At 50.3% G+C, this 18,564-nt stretch overlaps 1 protein-coding gene across 3 annotated transcripts in view; it reads right to left on the bottom strand.

The window, feature by feature from the left end:
• Nucleotides 1-18,564, bottom strand: part of AFAP1 (actin filament associated protein 1) — a 114,849-nt gene that overhangs the window by 60,226 nt on the left and 36,059 nt on the right. For 2 of the 3 annotated variants that reach the window (XM_036242003.1, XM_036242007.1), the window contains exons 3-4: nucleotides 10,924-11,052; nucleotides 7,746-7,843 (exon numbers count right to left, since the gene is read on the bottom strand). In XM_036242003.1, coding sequence (XP_036097896.1) covers nucleotides 7,746-7,843; nucleotides 10,924-11,050 — 225 coding nt within the window. In that variant the 5' untranslated portion in view covers nucleotides 11,051-11,052. Of the gene's footprint in view, nucleotides 1-7,745; nucleotides 7,844-10,923; nucleotides 11,055-18,564 lie in introns of those variants that run through there. The other variant, XM_036242011.1, reaches the window with a different exon arrangement.

Raw genomic sequence — 18,564 nt, 5'->3', positions numbered from 1 at the left:
TGAGAGGCGTCCACTTGGGCAGGCTGAGACTCCGACCTCGCTCTCCTCGTGTGTGAGACAGGTGCTGTGCTGTCTACCTGGAAGGGCTCCTGAGTGCAGTGGCCGATGCAGCCATGGCCAGGGCACAGCTCAGACCCCCTCCCGGCGCTGCAAGCCACACACAGACGTGAGCCCTCCCTCTGAGCTGATGGGTTCTCCAGGCCCTCCTGGTGGCCATGCGTTTGCACAGCCTTGCGATGGCATGCCTCAGCTCCCATAATCCCACTGCCGGGAATATATGCCAAGAGGATCAAAGGTCATGCTAGCAAAAATGTATAAAGATGTTCATTAAAAGTTAGTTCAGCAAAACCTAACATGTAAATGTCCCCAGAGAGAAGCCTGCTTAGATGCACTGACACACCGAGTGGACATTCCACAGCCGCTTGCTCGAGAGACCGCACTCGACACGGCTCTGTGAAGGGAAGCGTCCTGAGCGCTCCCACCTACAATGTGTCATGTTCACATACCTACAAAGACAGGACTTCACCGAAACACCAATGTGCGGTTGCCTCTTTTTCATGCATATCTATATAGCTTGGATTTTCTACAGTATTTATCATTTTTAAATTAGAAAAAACATTAAACAACTTCTAGAGGACCATGCTCTCTCTCCAAACGGACCTGCACTGCACTCCCAGACGCCAGCTGTCCCGAACCAGCCGCAGGTGGGTACCCCCGGGCAGAGGGACTGCACTGCACTCCCAGATGCCAGCTGTCCCAAACCAGCCGCAGGTGGGCACCCCCAGGAAGAGGGACTGCACTGCACTTCCAGACGCCAGCTGTCCTGAACCAGCCGCAGGTGGGCACCCCCGGGCAGAGGGGCTGCACTGCACTCCCAGATGCCAGCTGTCCCAAACCAGCCGCAGGTGGGCACCTCCGGGAAGAGGGACTGCACTGCACTCCCAGATGCCAGCTGTCCCGAACCAGCCGCAGGTGGGCACCCCCAGGCAGAGGGACTGCACTGCACTCCCAGATGCCAGCTGTCCCGAACCAGCCGCAGGTGGGCACCCCCAGGCAGAGGGACTGTGGTTGTTCAGGGCGACACAGGAGAGGCTAAAAAGAGGTGCCCGCCTGCAAGGTCACACCACTGAGAGGAAACCCTTCCTTCAGGCCCTTCCCAAAGGGTAAGAATTCACTGAAAGCACAATTAACAGGAATTTTTAAAGGTACAAAACAGGAAGACAGGTTTCTAACAGGGACCCTGGAGAACCAAAGGCAAGCAGGGAACAAGAGGGGATGGACTCAAGCACTCGGCAGGCACCCCGTGCAGGCCCAGCCCCGAGAGCACGCAGGCCCGGGACCAGCCCAGCCTCCTTGCCGGCAAGCGAAGGAGTTGGGTAACGGCCAGTCTGCTGTCCAATTGGCTCTCGAAGTCCACTTCTGCTATTTGCACAAAGCCAGCTTCATCTATTTCAAACTTTTAGTGAGAGTTGACTCTGTGTCCTCACTACACAGTAAATTACATTACAATCTGTGGCTAGAGGAGAAATTTCAGGAAGTCCCTTGCAAATGACAACACTGCACATCGGCGAGGTGTCCCCCTCACTGGGTCCTGCCATCTTCCCTCGCCACCAGAAGACACCCGCCCTGCATGGTCCACCAGCGCTGTCCTGGGCTGGCTCTCACAACACATCTGACAGAATAGGGGTGCAGTCTACCCGACAGCCTCCTTCCACACAGGAAGAAAGACAAGACATTTTCCTCAAACAGTGAGTCCTCTGCTCTAGCATAGGAAGTAGAAATGGCACAGTGCCAGATACTAACAACTTTCAAAGTCACCAAAGGATTTCTCCCTGAACGAGTGCTCCAGCGCAGGCTGCCTTTCAGTCGGGGCATCGTCTGTGCCTTGAGGCACCGTCCTTTCTCCTTCGGGGCCCGCGTCCCCCAGCACAGCCGGTCCTTCCAGCTGGATGGGAACACAACGTGCAGTTTGCTGGGCTCTCGATATTGCCTGCACTTAATCCCCACCTTTTTAGAAAGAAAAGTCACTGGTATTTACCTTTGATACTTTAAGGAAAGGCCTCACAGAGTTTTCTTTTTCCACTAATGATAACAAATATTATGTTTATAAAACTATGTGGTATAAATATAGTAATTATTCTATTAGTTCAACAATTTAACACAATAACCACCATTTATTGTTTGCCTACCACGTGCTAGTCACTGTTCAGGGATACTTCATACATATCTTCTCTTGTTCAGAAAATATCAGAGATGTTGGTATTTTGATTATGATTTTATGAATGAAACTGAGGCTCTCGAGATGAAAGACCTTGGCCAGGTCACACCTGCTCAGAACTGGTCAGGGGGAAGCCCGAAGTCAGCCAGAGTTGGTACTGAGCCCTGCCGGAGGCTGCGAGCCAGCAGGAATGACACCTGGCAGGACCACATCCCTCAGTGCTTACTGCTGCGGGGACCCAGCCAAACCGAGGCAGGAGGCACCAGGAACTTATCAGCCCACTAAGGCTACTTTGCCACACCAACTGCTTCCGTATCACGTGCAGATCCGTCCCTTCCCGAGGAGCCACGTGTCCCCGCGCCGCCTGCACACGGCACGTTCAACACCTCCCCTCTCCTGTCTGCTGCTCCCCACCGCCTCCCTCTCTTCCCACCCCAATTTATCATTCAGTCCTTTACACAAAAACACCCATAGACAATGAGACCTGATTCCAGACTAGGATCAGGAGTCATTTCCTGATTTAAATTCTCTACATGCGGTGGCTGCAGCGATTTACTTTCATTAAGAGTAACAAGCCCTGGCTGGTTTGGCTCAGCAGTTGGAGCGTCGACCCGCGGACCAATGAGTCGCAGGTTCAGTTCTGGTCAAGGGCACGTACCTCGGTTACAGCTCAATCCGCGGCCATGGTCAGGGTCGTGTGGGAGGTACCCAATCCATGTGTCTTTCTCACATCGATGTGTCTCCCTCTCCCCTTCCTACTCTATCTGAAGATAAATGGAAAAACACCCTGGGGTGAGGACTAAAGAAAAAGAGTAAGAGCCCAAAAAGGCCGAGTGTGACCAGGAAGAGGAGGGCCCCTGCCGCAGGTCAGCCACACCCAGCCAACCCTCCGCTGCCGTGAGCCCCTCAGGAGGCCCGCAGGAAGAGGCCGGCACCCCCACGTCTCCGCCTCGGCTCACCCCTCTGGAAGGTCTCCAGGGAAACTGATGACTGCAGTAAGTCATTTTCCATCGATAACAAAGTTTTATAGTCCAAACTGCAAAAACGGTGTCAGTGCTAACATCAAGAGCTTTGAGTAAGTAGTCTTCTGGGCAAGACAGACGTCTGCACCCGCACGGCCCCCGTCCCATTGCATTCTGTTTGACCTGCGTTCCACACTGAGCACACGCGGGGCTTCCTCTGGTTCCGTGTGCACCACAGAGTGAAGGCCGGGGCCAGGGCCGCCCTCCCTCACCACCCGCAGGCAGGCTTCCCAGAGGAGGCCACGCAGCCACAGGGGTGCATAGACAGAACGTAGCTGGGGTGCCGCCATGAAGCAGTTAAGGTACAGATGCCACGGGAAATACATGAGACTCAACTCCCCTAGAGTCTGAAAAGACAAGGGAAAGAAGGAACAAGATGTCCCCTCCATAAAAGAACCACATTTGATTTCACTGGGAAACTAACAGATTACTGCTGCATTAATCCTCACTTGAGAATATCTGTCCACTGATTTTAAGGTAGAATAGAAGGGAGAGAAACGGGGGAACATCGATGTGAGAGAGACACATCAACTGGTTGCCTTCCACATGATCCTGAACAGGGCCAGGGCCAGATACATGCCCTTGACAGGGAACCAAACCCACATGCTGAGCCAAACCAGCCAGGGTGCTTTTGTTGTTTTAAATCTTGGACTTTAGTCTCAACCCTGCAGCAGGTAAAATACCTACTACTTTTTTTTTTTTTTTTTTATCCTCACCCGAGGATATTTTTCCATTTTTTGTACAGATAGAGTGGGAGGAAGAGAGAGAGAGAAACATCGATGTGAAAGGGACACATCGAGTGGCTGCCACCCACACGACCAACCAGGGCCGGGGACAAACTGCAACCGAAGTACGTGCCCTTAGCGGGAACCGAACCCGGGTCTCTCCGGACCGCAGGCCAACGCTCTAACCGCTGAGCCAAACTGGCCAGGGCAAATACCTACTACTTTTGTCACATAATCTCCGAGAGCCTCCTAATCCTATCTGTCAAATAGAGATAATCAAGCTGCTATGAAAGTATTTAGGGAGGAGAGAAGGCAACCAGCAGACCAGGTGGGAAGGGCTGGCGACCAAACTTAATGTTTCATAAGCACAGAAAGTAGGCTGGGGTTCCCGGGGCTGGAGGAGGGGTGGGAGTTTACAGGGACAGTGTCAGTCTAGGGAGAGGAAAGTCCTGGAGGTGACGGTGGTGACGGCTGCATGACACTCTGAATGTACTTAATGCACTAAACTGCACACTTAACAAAGGTAAAATGGTAAAATGCCTGCTCTGTGTATTCACAACACAAACATCATTGTTACCTGTGACATTTCCATGAGCTCTGGCTCTAAAATATGGAAGAATTACCTTACTCCTCTGTGCCATCGAAATACAATGAGAACTCTGCTGCTTAAATTATTAAATAAAAATATTTCTAGGAAATACTTTGCATATCGTACAACCCTCCAAACACCCCATAGGCATCTACCTTGCCCTTCTGGCTGTCCAGGAAGGCCTGAGACACCCGTTTGCAGACTCGGTACTCTTCTGAAGAGGAGGGAGACGGGCACAGTCGGCAACTGTGCAGAGCGACGGGTCAGGGCAGGCTGCCTCGGAGCTGGGTGGCCCGCAGCCCGTCAGCACAGATGGGGTCCGTCTCCCAGCGCAGGCGCCGCTTCAAGTGCTGTCTCAGCATTTGTGGGTCCAGCACGGCCGGTGTGACACGGCCTGGCCTTGGCACAAAACAGACACGAAGGTCTGGTGGAGAGTATAGCTCTTCAGAAATGTTTTCATTACACATACACAAACTTTGGCCTAGTCTAGTCTCCCCTTGAAGAGCAGGAGCTAACTCAGACGGGTGAACATGTCACTCGTGTAATTCCCAGGATTTAGAAGAGTCTGGACTTCTATGAGCCCCTCCAAAGCCCCGATGGCTGCACGGAGGGGTCGGCAGTGCACAGGATGCTGCCACTCGGCCTCCAGAGCAAAACAGACACATTCCAATTGCTCGTGTGGGAAGCTCACCGACATGACAAGACAGACCTTCTGACATGCTCCCTGAGCTGCAGTTGTCACTACACTTTCTACTTAGCCACGTGGGAAGCACAAAGGAGTACAGACACAAACTCCACCTTCAGAAGGCTGGACTCTCGTTCCAGGGAAGGGATGTTACAAGCAGACCTTGCTGGTCAGTGGGGAGGAGCTCCGGCTAGGCGAGACGGCCAGGCCTCCGAGCCTGTGGGGAAGGGGCGTGGGGACAGAGCTAAGGCTGCACACAGCACCGCGAGGTGCAGAGGGACAGACGAGAAGGTGGCTCACTTCCAGAGTTCCAGCACAGATGCCTGCGATAAAAAGCAGCACTCCGGCTCCGCCGGCTGGGCGACGTCTTGTGCACCAAGAGGTCCCGGTTCCATTCCCAATTGGGGCACGTGCACAGGTTGCAGGCTCAATCCCAGGTAGGGGGCACGCAGGAGGCGGCCAATTGATGTTTCTCCCTCTCCCTCTCCCTTCTTTTCTCTCTAAAAGTTAATTTTTTAAAATCTTAAAATAAGTAAGTAAGTAAAGGCAGCACTCAGTCAATTTATGCCACAATGGAGGTAAAAATGCCATAGTGTCAAATGAATGAGAAATTGTCCGGCCGGTGTTGAGCGTCGACCCTGCACCAAGAAGTCGCCAGTTTGATTCCAGGTCAGGGCACATGCCCAGGGTGCGGGCTCAATCCCAGGTAGGGAACATGCAGGAGGCGGCCAACTGATGTTCTCTCTCATCGATGTTTCAATCTTTCTCTCCTCTCTCTCTAAAAATCAATAAAGAAAAAAGAAATTTAAACAAAAACAAAACAAATCAATGAAAAATAACACCTGGTTGGACAATCATAAATCTGACACTAAAAAAAAATTAATGATTCAGTCATTTATAGTTGCTTTGTGATCATTTCAAAACACTCAGCATGGCCACAGGCCCTTCGGGACCGTACCCTGCAGAGCCTCCCAGTCTCAATTGTAATCACCACGCACACGGGTGCCATGCCCCCTCGGGTCAGAGCGCCCACAGATGGCTCCGTCAGTCCAGTGGCACAGCTACTGGGAGTCAGCTTCAGTCTTTCAACTCTTGTACTTGTTACCATAATCATTACTTTAATTAATCGGTAAGGACTCCCAGTGAAAAAGAGTGCAGGAGAGCTGGCCCTCGGACACTAGAAAGGTTCAGTCAAGACAAACTGGAAAAGAAAAGCTATTCCAACAGGGGTGGGCAGGTCACAAGAGAACAGCACAGCACTCATGCACGTCTAAGGACGGCGAACACATTGTTTCCAAGGTGTCTGAACTGACTCCACTTGGAAGAAGAAGAACCAGGTGTATTAATTACCATGGGTATGGATGATGCAGAAAGGACAAGCAAAAGCCAATGTGTAACCCCATACTCCCATACTCAAAGAATGTAGCCGTGGCCCAACATCAAAATCTTAGCAGTTTTGTAACAAGTGACACATGCCTGGGAGGTGGCAGGGCTCAGCTGCCACACCCCAAGGAGTGCTGCTGACAACAGGCTGCGTGTGACATCAGAAGGCCAGGGACAAGGTTTGCCATTCCCACTCGGTGCAGGACCTTGAACAATCTCACCTCTTCACTGGACCCTAATTTCCTTCCATGGATGATGGGCATACATCCTATCCACATGTTTAAAGTTAATGTAGGGGTTCTTCGAGGTCAAGGGGTCAGGCTTAAATGAAATTATAAGTAACAAGCACGGTCCCTGGTGGGTGGAAGGAAGCAGGGAGTGCCCACTCCCTCGGGCCGCTAACAGGTCTTGACTGAGCGCTCACTGCAAGCACCACCCGCTGGGGCCCGGGCAGGACAGCCGCAAACCAGACGCGGCCACTTCCCTGCGGCTCTCATCCTGGCGGGGAGACCCTCACACGAACCATGGAGAGAGCGAACATTAGAAAGAGAGCGGCAAGTAGCTGGCTTTGCTCTAGCTTTGAACGTCTAATTTCCCTGAGCGAGCAAATCAGAAAGCAGCCAAAGGCAGAGAGGGGTGAATGGTCCATGAGAACCTGCACATGGGAGAGACCCAGGTTGCAAAAGGGGCAAAGAACTCCAGAACAAATTCTGAATGCAGAAGGTCGAATAAAATACACATTCCTGGGACAGGCACGTATTTTTCTTCTGCAGAAAATTATTGTTTTATCCTAGAAGCAGCATGACAATAAATACAGAAGTTTCAGACTCGGTTGACCCAGAAAGAAGGCCAAGTCCCCAGGCTCTCCCATCACTGCTCTGCCTGCTAAAACCTCAGACTTTTTAAAACCAAAGAACAGACTTGCAGGGACCTGTGGCCACAGTGGTTTCCAGAGGACCCCAGCCGCCTGAGGGAGCTGCACTCGGCCTCCCACTCGGCTGTCCCAGCAGCCCCTGCAGCACTCAGGAGGCCCCTTCCCAGCACTGGGCTTTCAGCACCTGCCCCTGGGGCCGGAACTTACCCAGCGTCCCGGGACCCTTGCTGCGACAGCGGGACAACTCACCAGCCATGGCTGCGGGATCTCCGGCAGAGGCATCTGGGGAGGCGCCGGCAGGCTACTGGGGCTCTCTTGCTTCGGAGCATGGTCTTTCACATCAAAACCTGTAGGTAGCAACCAAAACCACAGGACTGGGTGAGGAGGAGGAGGATGGCACCGCATCGGCCGTCGCTTCCTCAGCCCCATGGTGAACTCTTCGCAAATACTCATTGTCTCTAATCCTTCACCACAGTCCGACAAGGTAGGTGTCATCCTTCTCCATTTTGCAGGTGAAGGATCTATGGTGGAGAAGAAAGGTTAAAGAACCTGACTGGAGCATTAGCGGGTAAAATGGACGACATGGCAGCGAAGCCTATGTTCTCCCCCAATGCCCCGCGGCCTCTCAAGGGCGACTCTTCCCCTTGATCCTACTCAGGTTGGCACGTACCATGTATTAAGGGGAAGCACTGTCCTGGGAATCAGCAAATCTGTATTCGGTACTCTCATAAATTCAGACGCTGTAACACACATACTTGATGGTGGACATGACTGATACAAGCTCCTACCCTCAGGGCATTCATATTCCAGTTGGGAAGGCAAGATATTTACAACTGACTCTTAGAAAATGAAGGTAAGAAGAGGAAGAAACCAGTTTTAATTTGGGCACAGTATTATTTATATGCTAAAAGCTCACCTGGAAAGACCTAGAGAAACAATCACTTAACAATGATCACCTATAATGGGTCAAGCACAGTGCTACAGGTTAGGAAAAAATATAGAAAGACAAAGTTCCTGACCTCCAGAAGCTGACAGAGAACTGGAAAGAGTAAAAGAAAAGAAAGAAAGAGAAGAACCAATGGCAAGACTACCACTAAAACAATCAGGGTGAGTTTTAAGCAAACTGAAGAGCTGAGGAGAGAACTGTGAATTGGAGAAAATCAGAAGAAACAGCAGAACGAAGCTGTAGAGACAAGGGGCTGGAGCTCATTGGGCAGAGGGAGAGAGGGAGGGCATGGGAAGACAGCAACCCTGAGGCAAGAGGCCCCGAACGGCTGAGAGCGCGCGCGCACAGAGGAGATGAAGGGGAGAAGAAATGCCATCTTACTGTCACTGTGCGTCAGGCACCGTCTGGAAACGTTTTATATTGTCTCCTTCAGTCCTGACAACACCCCTCTAGGAAGGTGCTCCTATCTGCCCTTTTCACAGATGAGGAAACTGATGCGTAAAGAGATTAAGTGATTGTGCAAGGTCCCACACTTGGTGACAGGCAGAGCCAGGAACCCAAACCAGCTAGTCCACATTGCAACTGCCCTTTAAGAAACCCACTGGTAGCCCTGGCCGGGTGGCTCAGCGGTGAGAGTGCTACCCCCTGTAGGCCAAGGTTGCAAGTTTGATCCCCAGTCAGGGCACATACACAAAGCAATCAATGAATCCATAAATAAGTAAAACAACAAATCCATGTCTCTCTCTCTCTCTCTCTTCCTCTAAAATCAATAAATTTTAAAAAAGAAACTACCACTTGTTGAGTTTTGGTGTAGTATCAAAGAAGAATATTCACCATTATCTGAAAAGGCACCAAAATACTCTTTTCCAATCACATATCTGGGGCCAGAGTAGACACACATGGAAAAGTCTGGGCAGGGAAGCAAGAGTGGACACTTCACACTTGCCCCCACAACATGGTCTTCACCCTCTGCTCCTATCTCATGGTGGGTCCCCCCAACCACCCAGGGCCTTATGTGGCTCACATTCTGCTACCAAGTCCTTCGACCCGAGGTCCAGAATGCAAATCTTACTGTGTCATACCATGGCTTTGTATACTAAAGACCAATGAACTGTACACTTCAAATGGGTAAATAGTATGTATGTGAGTTATATCTCAATGAAGCTGTTGAAAAGAAATCCTTACATCTCATCCAGCTGTCTCCTTCAGAGTCTTCTAGAGTCTACCCTGGACCCTCCAGGAACAGCCCCTGCCCCTCCCCACTCTCTCGCTCACTGAGCTGACTGGATCCCCTCCGAGGGGCTGTCTTCACACACTGGTGCTCTCTATGACACACTTACCAGGCTTACACGACCTGCCTTTCTGTCCTGCCCGCTGTGCACAGAAGCAGGCCTGCGACTGCTGTCTTTACAGGGCCTGCTTGCCAGGGTGGGCCTTGGCTGGCATCTGGGAATGTGGATTTCAGAAGTGCCGCCATCGTCCCTGAGCGCTAAGGTTGGTTCCCTGCACCTAGGCTGTCTGTGCAAACATCGTGGTTCATGCCGAACGCCGGCGGTGGGGGTGAATTTCCTGTGAACCTGACTGGGCTGAGGTGTGCACAGAGAGCTGGTGCACCCCCACTCTGGGCATGTCTGAGAGGGTCCCTCAGGAACAGATCAGCATTCGAATCAGTGATCTGAGTGAAGAGATGGCCCTCTCCCATGTGGGTGGGCATCGTCCAATCCATCGAGGGTCCGAACAGCACACAAAGGTGGAGGGAGAGCACACAGGCTCTCTTTCTGAGCTGGGGCATCCCTCCCCTCCCGCCCTGACACGGGTTCTCGAGCCTTTAGACTCAGTCGGGATTCACCATCAGCCTGACTTCTCGGGCCTTCGGACTGACTCAACTCCAGTTGGCCTGGGTCTCTTCTTGCAGCAAGATAGGGCTTCTCAGCCTCCATGAGCGCATGAGCCACCCCTACAGTTAATCTCCTCTCCTCTCTCCCTTCCCGCCACCGGTTCTGTTCCTCTGGAGAACCCTGATAAGCCTGTTTTTCCGGGCGCCTGGAATTTGGTGGCACACAGGTTGCCTCGCTTGTGTGGCTAAGGGAAGAGCGTGCTCTGTGTGACACTCAGGGGGAAACAGCATAAGGAAGGCAGCACAGACTCCTGCAGACCACACCTGTGTCCCTCCCTGTAACCTGGCTGCATACCTCCCCACTCCGGTAATAAATCCTGGGCACGAGAAGGTACAACTACATGCCGAGTCCTTCTGGGGACCCGAGACACACCCACTATTCCATTAGGTCCTTAAAGGATTTATCTGTCTACACCTGGACACTACCACAGTACCCGGCACATGGTTAGACCCTCAGAGACAGCTTGATGACTAAATCAATTCATAAGTTAACAAACAAATGAATATGTTTTAGAAAAGGTGGAGTAAAAGGTGGTTTGGAGGCAAAAGCCTGGCAGGAAGACTCGAGTTCGAGTGAGACCCACCTCTGGACGACTGTATCCTCAGCAGGATGTCTGTGATTACTGCCTTTTTCTCCCTGACAGTCGAAGTTAGATATTCGTGGTCCAGAAGTTCAAGAAAGAGACGAAGTTCAACTATTAACTCTTCCATTGCTGAAAAAACAGGAGGAAGGTACTGTTAGACCCAGTGATTTGAAAATGTCAAAATATAAATGCTAAATTTGACTCAAAGCATTTCATTTTCAGCTTGATGGTGGACTGTTGTATTCCAACATGAAAACAAGTTTGCTGAAACCAGGTCGACTAACAGAGTCACACGTCATCTTCCAGACACGTGTGCTCCTCCTTCACTGTTGGTTTGAGGCAACGATATTCAGCTGGGCGACGCTCCAAGGCCACATTGCCAACAGATGGGGTCACGGCCCAAAAGCCTGACATCATCGCTTGATGTCAATTGCATGATATTAAATGTCAATGTCAAGAAGGAGATTGTGGTTTCAAATGCCAAATAGCTTTCCAATAACTACTAGGACATGGTTTCGGAAACTCAACACCCAGCTCTTTGCTTTTGCAGGGCTGGCTCCATCCCCAGGAAGGCTGTGCACATGTTTGTACGGTTACAACAAGGGACGTGGATGCCGAGGAGGACTTAAAATGCACGTCAGGCCCTGGCTCCCTATCATGTCTTCCTTCTAGGACCGTGGCAGCCTCTCCCTCTGACAGCCACAGGTCTGGACTACGTGGCTGATGTCAGCATGTTTTAAATCACCAGCAAGCTTTAAATCATGCCGCTAACCTCTGACGGACTCCTTTCAGGGAGCCTGCAGGTCAAGCTATTTTCATAATATTAAGACCTTATTCGCCTTTTTCTGCACTGATGGTACAAATGCGAGGGTGGTTAACCTGCTGCCATCTTAGTCAAAGCAGTGACACTGAATTATGAGGTGTCACTTTATTCCTCATCATATATAAACCTGCAGCACAAAGACAACCAAACACTACCCTCACTTAGCAGTGTCTCTGATGGCTTTGATGAGCTATAAAAATCACTGCTTTCGTTAAATCTCAATCCTAAGGACACGCCTTTTTACTATCCCGTGGTGTGACATGGGAAGTACGTGGGAACACCTCTGCAGCCTGAGGCAGGCAGACAGCCTGCAGGGAGAGCATGAGTTTTCTGATTTCATATCACACAGTACTGACATCAACATCTGGAAGGTCCGCACCACTCAGTGAAGCACAGTGTCACACAGCCACATGCAGGGAAGATCCACCTAATGTGCAAGTCAGGCTGACACTCTAATGTAGCAGCATAAAGTGCTCGTTTTGATACAGCTTCGGGATACGTGGCAGTGAACCTTTAAGAAACTAGCACTTGTTGAGTGTTAGTGTAGTATCTAAGAAAAATATCCACGGTTTTCTGAAAAGGCACTAAAATGCTCTCTTTTCCAACCATATATCTGTGTGGGGCCGGATTTTCTCACGTACTTCCACCAAAACAAGGTCTTGTCGCAATCAGAAAGCAGAAGCAGGTGTGAAAATCCAGCTTGCTTCTATGAAGCTGTCTCCTGCAGAAATAATAACGTGTTCTCCAAGCTCTCTCATTTGGAAAGTACAGCTACTTTTCATAAACAAGTATTATTTCTTAAATAAATTAATATCTTAGAAATCTGCCAGTTCTAAATTCTAGTATGGTGAATATCTACAGCTATCACCACATAAGTAACAGCTCTTTGGGGTCTTCAATCCATATTTTGAGACCAAAAAGTTTTAAATAAAAAAGTTTGAGAACTGCTGGTTTATAGGATTCTTTCCAAATCTACAATTCTGCGGTCTACTACACCCTCCACAATGCACGACCCTAACTGAGGCCAGCTGTCGTAACTCCCAGTAGATATATGGCATCTGATCAATGCAGTATCTCAAATCAATGGGGAAATGACAGACTTAATCATTAGGTCAGGACAACTGTTAGTAATTGGGAAAAATCAAATAAAATTGAATACTTACCTTATATCATATACCAGAAAAAAACTATAAAGATACTAGAGAATCAAATTATTAAAAATGAAAGCATTCAACTCTTTAAATGAATAGTAGGTGGATTATTTTATAGCCTTAGTGTGGGAAAAGACTTTCCGCCCACAACTCAGACTCAGAGGTAAAGAGAGGCTGGCCGAGGAGACTACAGCGGAATCAAAGCATGCGCGCCTGAGCCTGGGGCTTGCACGGCGGGCCGCACGCACCGTCACCTTGGGAGCAGTGCTCCCTCTGCCCCCTGCCTTCCGCACACAGCTCTTCACACTGACTCTCTCCAGAGGCTGGGCACTGGGGACTGGTTTCATAAAACCCCAACTCATATCCCTCACTGAGGACCATGGGGCCACATTTGAGGCTCCAATTATGAAAGTTTGTGAAACATGGCTGGCCCCAGAACCAACCTGCTTTTTAAAAACTGCCTGTGATCCCTACCTTCTTTTCAATGACTTCTCCTGGCTGTGCATCAGATCGACTAGCCACTGCTTCTTTTCCAGACCCATCTCTTCCCCTTCCCCGCCTTGGGCACCACACTGCAGCTCGTCTGAACAACGGTTTCCCACATACAGCGGGCTGCTTTGGCGTTGACCTTGCCACCCACTGCTGCTCCCTGCAGGTGTGGCCTAACCCTGCACATCCCTGTCAGGTCCTAACCCTGCACATCCCTGTCAGGTCCCCCCCCCCCACCCCGACCTCACCTCTTACCAGCCTCTTGCCCACCTACCCTTCAGCCCTCAGCCCGTTATCACTTGGCCTACCTTCATCATGTTGCACATTATGTCACCATTGTGGGTGAGTGTGTCTGCCTCCCCCACCAGTCAGAGGCAGTCTGAAGTCAGGGCCCTCTGTATGACCTCTCTCCGGACCTAGAGTGCCTAGCACAGAGCCTGACAGGGAGACTGGCACCAGGAGACACTCAGAATGGTCCCACTGGACCCCTCCCTCGTTTGCTTCTAGATCTCCATAACAGAACAAATTCCTGAGGTGTGTTTGGAAGAGAGAGTTGCAGAGAACAATACCAGCGACCATCCTCCCATATAACTACGTCTCCTGTGATGTCCTTAGAACACAGACATCAAAAGAAGGACCAACTCTGACAAGGTCATTTCCTCAAGCAGGCCGATCACGTCTGGGCAGGGCCTTCCCTGCCAATACTGCAGTGCCGCGAGGGTACTGGGAGTGCTGTTAGGGGCACAGAGCTCATGGGCATGGAAGCGAGCAGCTGCCCCTGGAGCAGGGCACGAGCATATTTTCCCTTATAGGGTCACAGTTAAGACTCTCTGAGCCGACTCCTCCAGATACTCCCACAGGCCCCTGCACACAGTCTAGCTGGGCGCCTAGCGGCCGAGCTGAGAACGCTCAGGAAAGCAGCACAGAGTGAGATGTCATCCGCTGGAAAGATGAAGACTGCAGATGACCATGTCTGAGTGACCGATGGCTGAGCACCACTACTCGGCCTCTGTGATTCCCAGGGCCCTCGACCAGAACGTGAGGATAACAGCCGCTGTGTGTCCGGCAGACTGCTGTGGAGAGGCGACAAAGGGGCGGAAACTAACGAACAAACAGGTCCAGAGGCAGGGAAGCAGGGAAAAGACTGGCGGGTCACAGAGGGGAGGGAGTGTGGGGGACCGGACAGGACAACCAGAGAACTTATACACACATGTGCATAGCCAGGGACACAGACAGCACTGTGGTGAAGGCCTAGGGTGGGGCGGGGGCTGGTGGATGGGGAAGTGGGGGGAAATAGGGGACTTCTCCAATGTCAACAACAAGTAAACTTTCAGAAAATGCTGTGCACAGAAGCCTCTGACCTCAGTTACTGACTGCTGGTTTCATCTGGGTTTGAAAAGAGAGCAGGGGTTCCGCCTGTCACTCTCCTGGGTCTGAACAGGACTGCGACAGGACGGCACAGCTCAGTATCAGCACGACTCCGCACCGGAATCTCACACACGTACCCACATCCTGGAGGAAGGTCTGTGCGTCCATGTCTGTTCTGAGTCCTGAGAATCTGCCTTTCTGGGTTATTTAGAGCCAGCAAGGAGTCCCCAAAGGAATTGCTGTAAAAATCCACAGAACACATTCTTTTGGGAAGATATCATGATTCGTAAAAGTCAGATTAACATGTGGATGGATGATTCAACCCTAACAGAAAACATCCTTCTATTGTTTTATAGAAAGCAGAAGACGAAGCCCAGATCCGCACGTGTCCGTGCTGATCACTATGAGATGTGTGAGCCGACAGCACCCCGGGGCCTCAGCTCCTCATTCCGAGGCCTACTCCTAGGCTGGCAGGACAGCACTCTTGCTAAACACCAAGCTGGCTGCTAACCAAACTTTTAGATACTATATTGCAACCATAGTATTTTCATCCCATTTACACCTATTCAATCTAATTCAGGAATAAATGGAAACACTGTACTCAAAATGTAAAGGAAGCCCCTGACATGCCGGCTTCACGTTCTAGAGAGGCAGCAAACATTTCGACTCACGAACCATCAGTCTGTGAAAGGGAGAGTCACAGAAGGTGTTCAGAAAAAGTGGCCTTGGTGAATCTCCATTTCTTAAAGACAATTCCAGGGTAGCACTAAGGACAACTGGTGCAGGGAGAGGTTGGGGCAGAAAGAGGCAGGCCCAGTCACAGGAAGAAAGAAAAATGCAAATGTATGCACTATTTACTGTAAGAGACTTAAATATTTATTGTCTAAGAAACTCATTGCACAAATGTTTAGGTACCTACGTGTAGGGTAAACAAACATGGTCTCTCACATTCAAGTGAGAGAGACAAACAGGGTGCAAGGAAATAAAAGCAGCCAGAAATGAAGGCGGATGCTATGAAAAGTGTGTAGACAACCACTTTTATGTCAAATTTCTTAGCTCCAAGTCCCTACTTCATCTCCGAGGGCCTCTGCGCTCAAGAAAGGCTCTGTGCTCACAAGAGCCAACGGGAGGGAGCAGCTTAGTGTGCCCGGACGACGGTGGGTGCCCATGACGTGGTGCGTGCCCATGTGACATATTGTTCCACCTTCAAAGGGCATGAAATTCTGACACCTGTTACCATACGGATAAACTCTGAAGACATTATGCTAACTGAAACAAGTCCATCACAAAAGGACAACTGTTACATGATTCCACATATACAAGGTCCCTAGAATAGTCCAGTTCGTAGACACAGAAAGGGAACTGTGGTTGTCAGGGGCTGGGGAGAGGACGGGGGCTATTTAATAGGTACGGAGTTTCAGTTTTGTAAGATGAGGAGAGTCCTGGAGGTGGTGGTGGGGATGGCTGTACCACAATGTGATTGTCCAATGCTACTCACCTGGACACTGAAAAGTAGTTAAAATGGCCAATTTTATATTATATAGTTACCTGATAATATTTTTTAAATGCAAAAACCAGGGCTCCATTTCCCCCACTGACAAACACAGGAGGGCTCCCAGTCACCCAGTGAATACAGTTCCAACCTTGTCCAGCATTTAACCCTTGTCAGCCCGGCCCGTTCCCCACCCTCCCCTTCCACACTCCACACCTCGGGCTGCAGTGTGGCCAGTCCGGCATCCACTCCCTTCTTCCAGAGCATGCCCTGTGCTCCCACTCTGCCCCAGCCAACAACTAGCCCCGGCCCTCATCTTCTGTGCTGACCCAGACTGCTCTAGGGACAGCCACATGCCACCTGCTCTGTCAGCTCCCCAAACCACCATCCTGGAGACCGAGTGCCTCTTGTCTGTTCCTCCTCTGTCTGCTTACTTGTCAATGTCTCTATAAAACAGTAGGCTCCTTGCTAGCGAGGAACAATTGAGAAGTGAAAGAAAGAAAAAGTAGTTCCATTTTTATTAACATTAAAATACTTGGCCCTGGCCGGTTTGGCTCAGCGGTTAGAGCGTCGGCCTGCGGTCCTGAGAGACCCGGGTTCGGTTCCCGCTAAGGGCACGTACCTCGGTTGCAGTTTGTCCCCGGCCCTGGTCGGTTGTGCGGGTGGCAGCCACTCGATGTGTCCCTTTCACATCGATGTTTCTCTCTCTCTCTGTTCTTCTCTCTCCCTCCCACTCTACCTGAACAAAAGATGGAAAAATGTCCTCGGGTGAGGATAAAAAAAAAAAAAATACTTGAACAACTACTAAAGGCTAGTTTATTAAGGCCTATCCCCTGACAGCTAGCAACGGAGCTGAGAACCTTAATGAAGACCAGAGGAAGAGAGGCCATATTCATGTGTTGGAAGAGTCCATACTGTAAAAGATGCTAATTCTTCCCCCAGAATGGATATACACACTCAGCACAATCCCAATCGAGATCCCAGCATCTTTTTCTGAAAAAAAAAACCAAGTAGATAGGCTGATTCTAAAATGCAGAAAAATGAAATGAACTAGAACAGCCAAGCACTTGGGGAAAAAGAACAATGTTGGAGGACTTAAATAAAGCAGTTCCAAGACTTATCATAAGGTGAAAGTAATCCACCCAGCGTGGTGCTGGCATTAGGAAAGCTCAGTGAAACAGAACCAAGTCCAGAAATAACCACACGTAGATGGCCAGCTGATTTTTGACTCAGAGGCGCAGGACTCCAGTGGGGAAAGAGCAGTCCTGGGAACGAGCAGTGCTGGACACGCCGGTGCCGACATGGAAAGCTGAGCTCCGCCCTGCATCACACCACATACAGAATTACCTCGAGTGGGCCAGGGCCCTAAATACAAAAGTGAAACTATAAAACATCGAGAAGAAAGCACAGAAGTTATTTATGACTTTAGAGTAGGTCAAGATTTCTTAGGACACAAAAAAGTACTCATATAAAAGAAAAATTAATAAATTGGAATTGGGGGGAGAAATCGCTGAGAAAATGTGTGACACGAGTGACGGAGCACTTACACCAACACACAGATACTGAGAACACAGACCAGGAGCCACCGCAAACACCAGGCAAAGGAGGTGCGAACACTTCAACAGAAACATACAAAGGTCCAACAAGCACACAGCAAGGAGCTGACCTCATCAGTGAGCAGATGAACGCGCGCCCCCTGCACATCCCGGAGGACTCCCATGGGACAGCCACTTTAGAGAGCAGCTTGGCAGTTTCTTATCGAATTACACACACCTTTACCATGCGACCCAGCAGAAACCAGGGCTCCCAGCTTCTGACCCAGCAGAAACCACGGCATAAGTCCACAGAAACACATGAGCAGTTTCACTCAGAAGAGCCAAGAACTGCACACAAGCTAAACAACCACTGAGAAATAAATGGAAGAAGGAACGATGATGTGTGTATACGATGAAATATTTCTTACAGTAATAAGAAACAACTATCCATACGCATAACTCAGATGAATCTCAAAAAAAAAGCAGCTCCGTGAAAGAAGCTGGACCCATGAAGAAGGCATATGGTGTGAGCCCACTGTCACGGACTGGCCACACGGAACTCTAGACCACAGAACGAGTCTCCAGAGCTGGGGCTGCCTGGCTGGGGGTGGACGTGTTCTTGTCTCCGTGGACTGGGACTCCGGCTAGAGATCAGCACACCCCAGGTAGAGAACTGGAGTCAGAGGAGAAAGCCTACCTAGTCGAGGTGGAGGAGAATCAAGCAGGAAACACTGTGTATTAGATCTGATAACGCTAGGTAGACAGAGTTCACCTAAGGTAATT

Source organism: Molossus molossus, unplaced genomic scaffold (assembly GCF_014108415.1).
Source record: "Molossus molossus isolate mMolMol1 unplaced genomic scaffold, mMolMol1.p scaffold_m16_p_1, whole genome shotgun sequence".
NCBI classification, from domain to species: Eukaryota; Metazoa; Chordata; class Mammalia; order Chiroptera; family Molossidae; genus Molossus; species Molossus molossus.
This window is presented reverse-complemented; position numbering and strand designations above follow the sequence as displayed.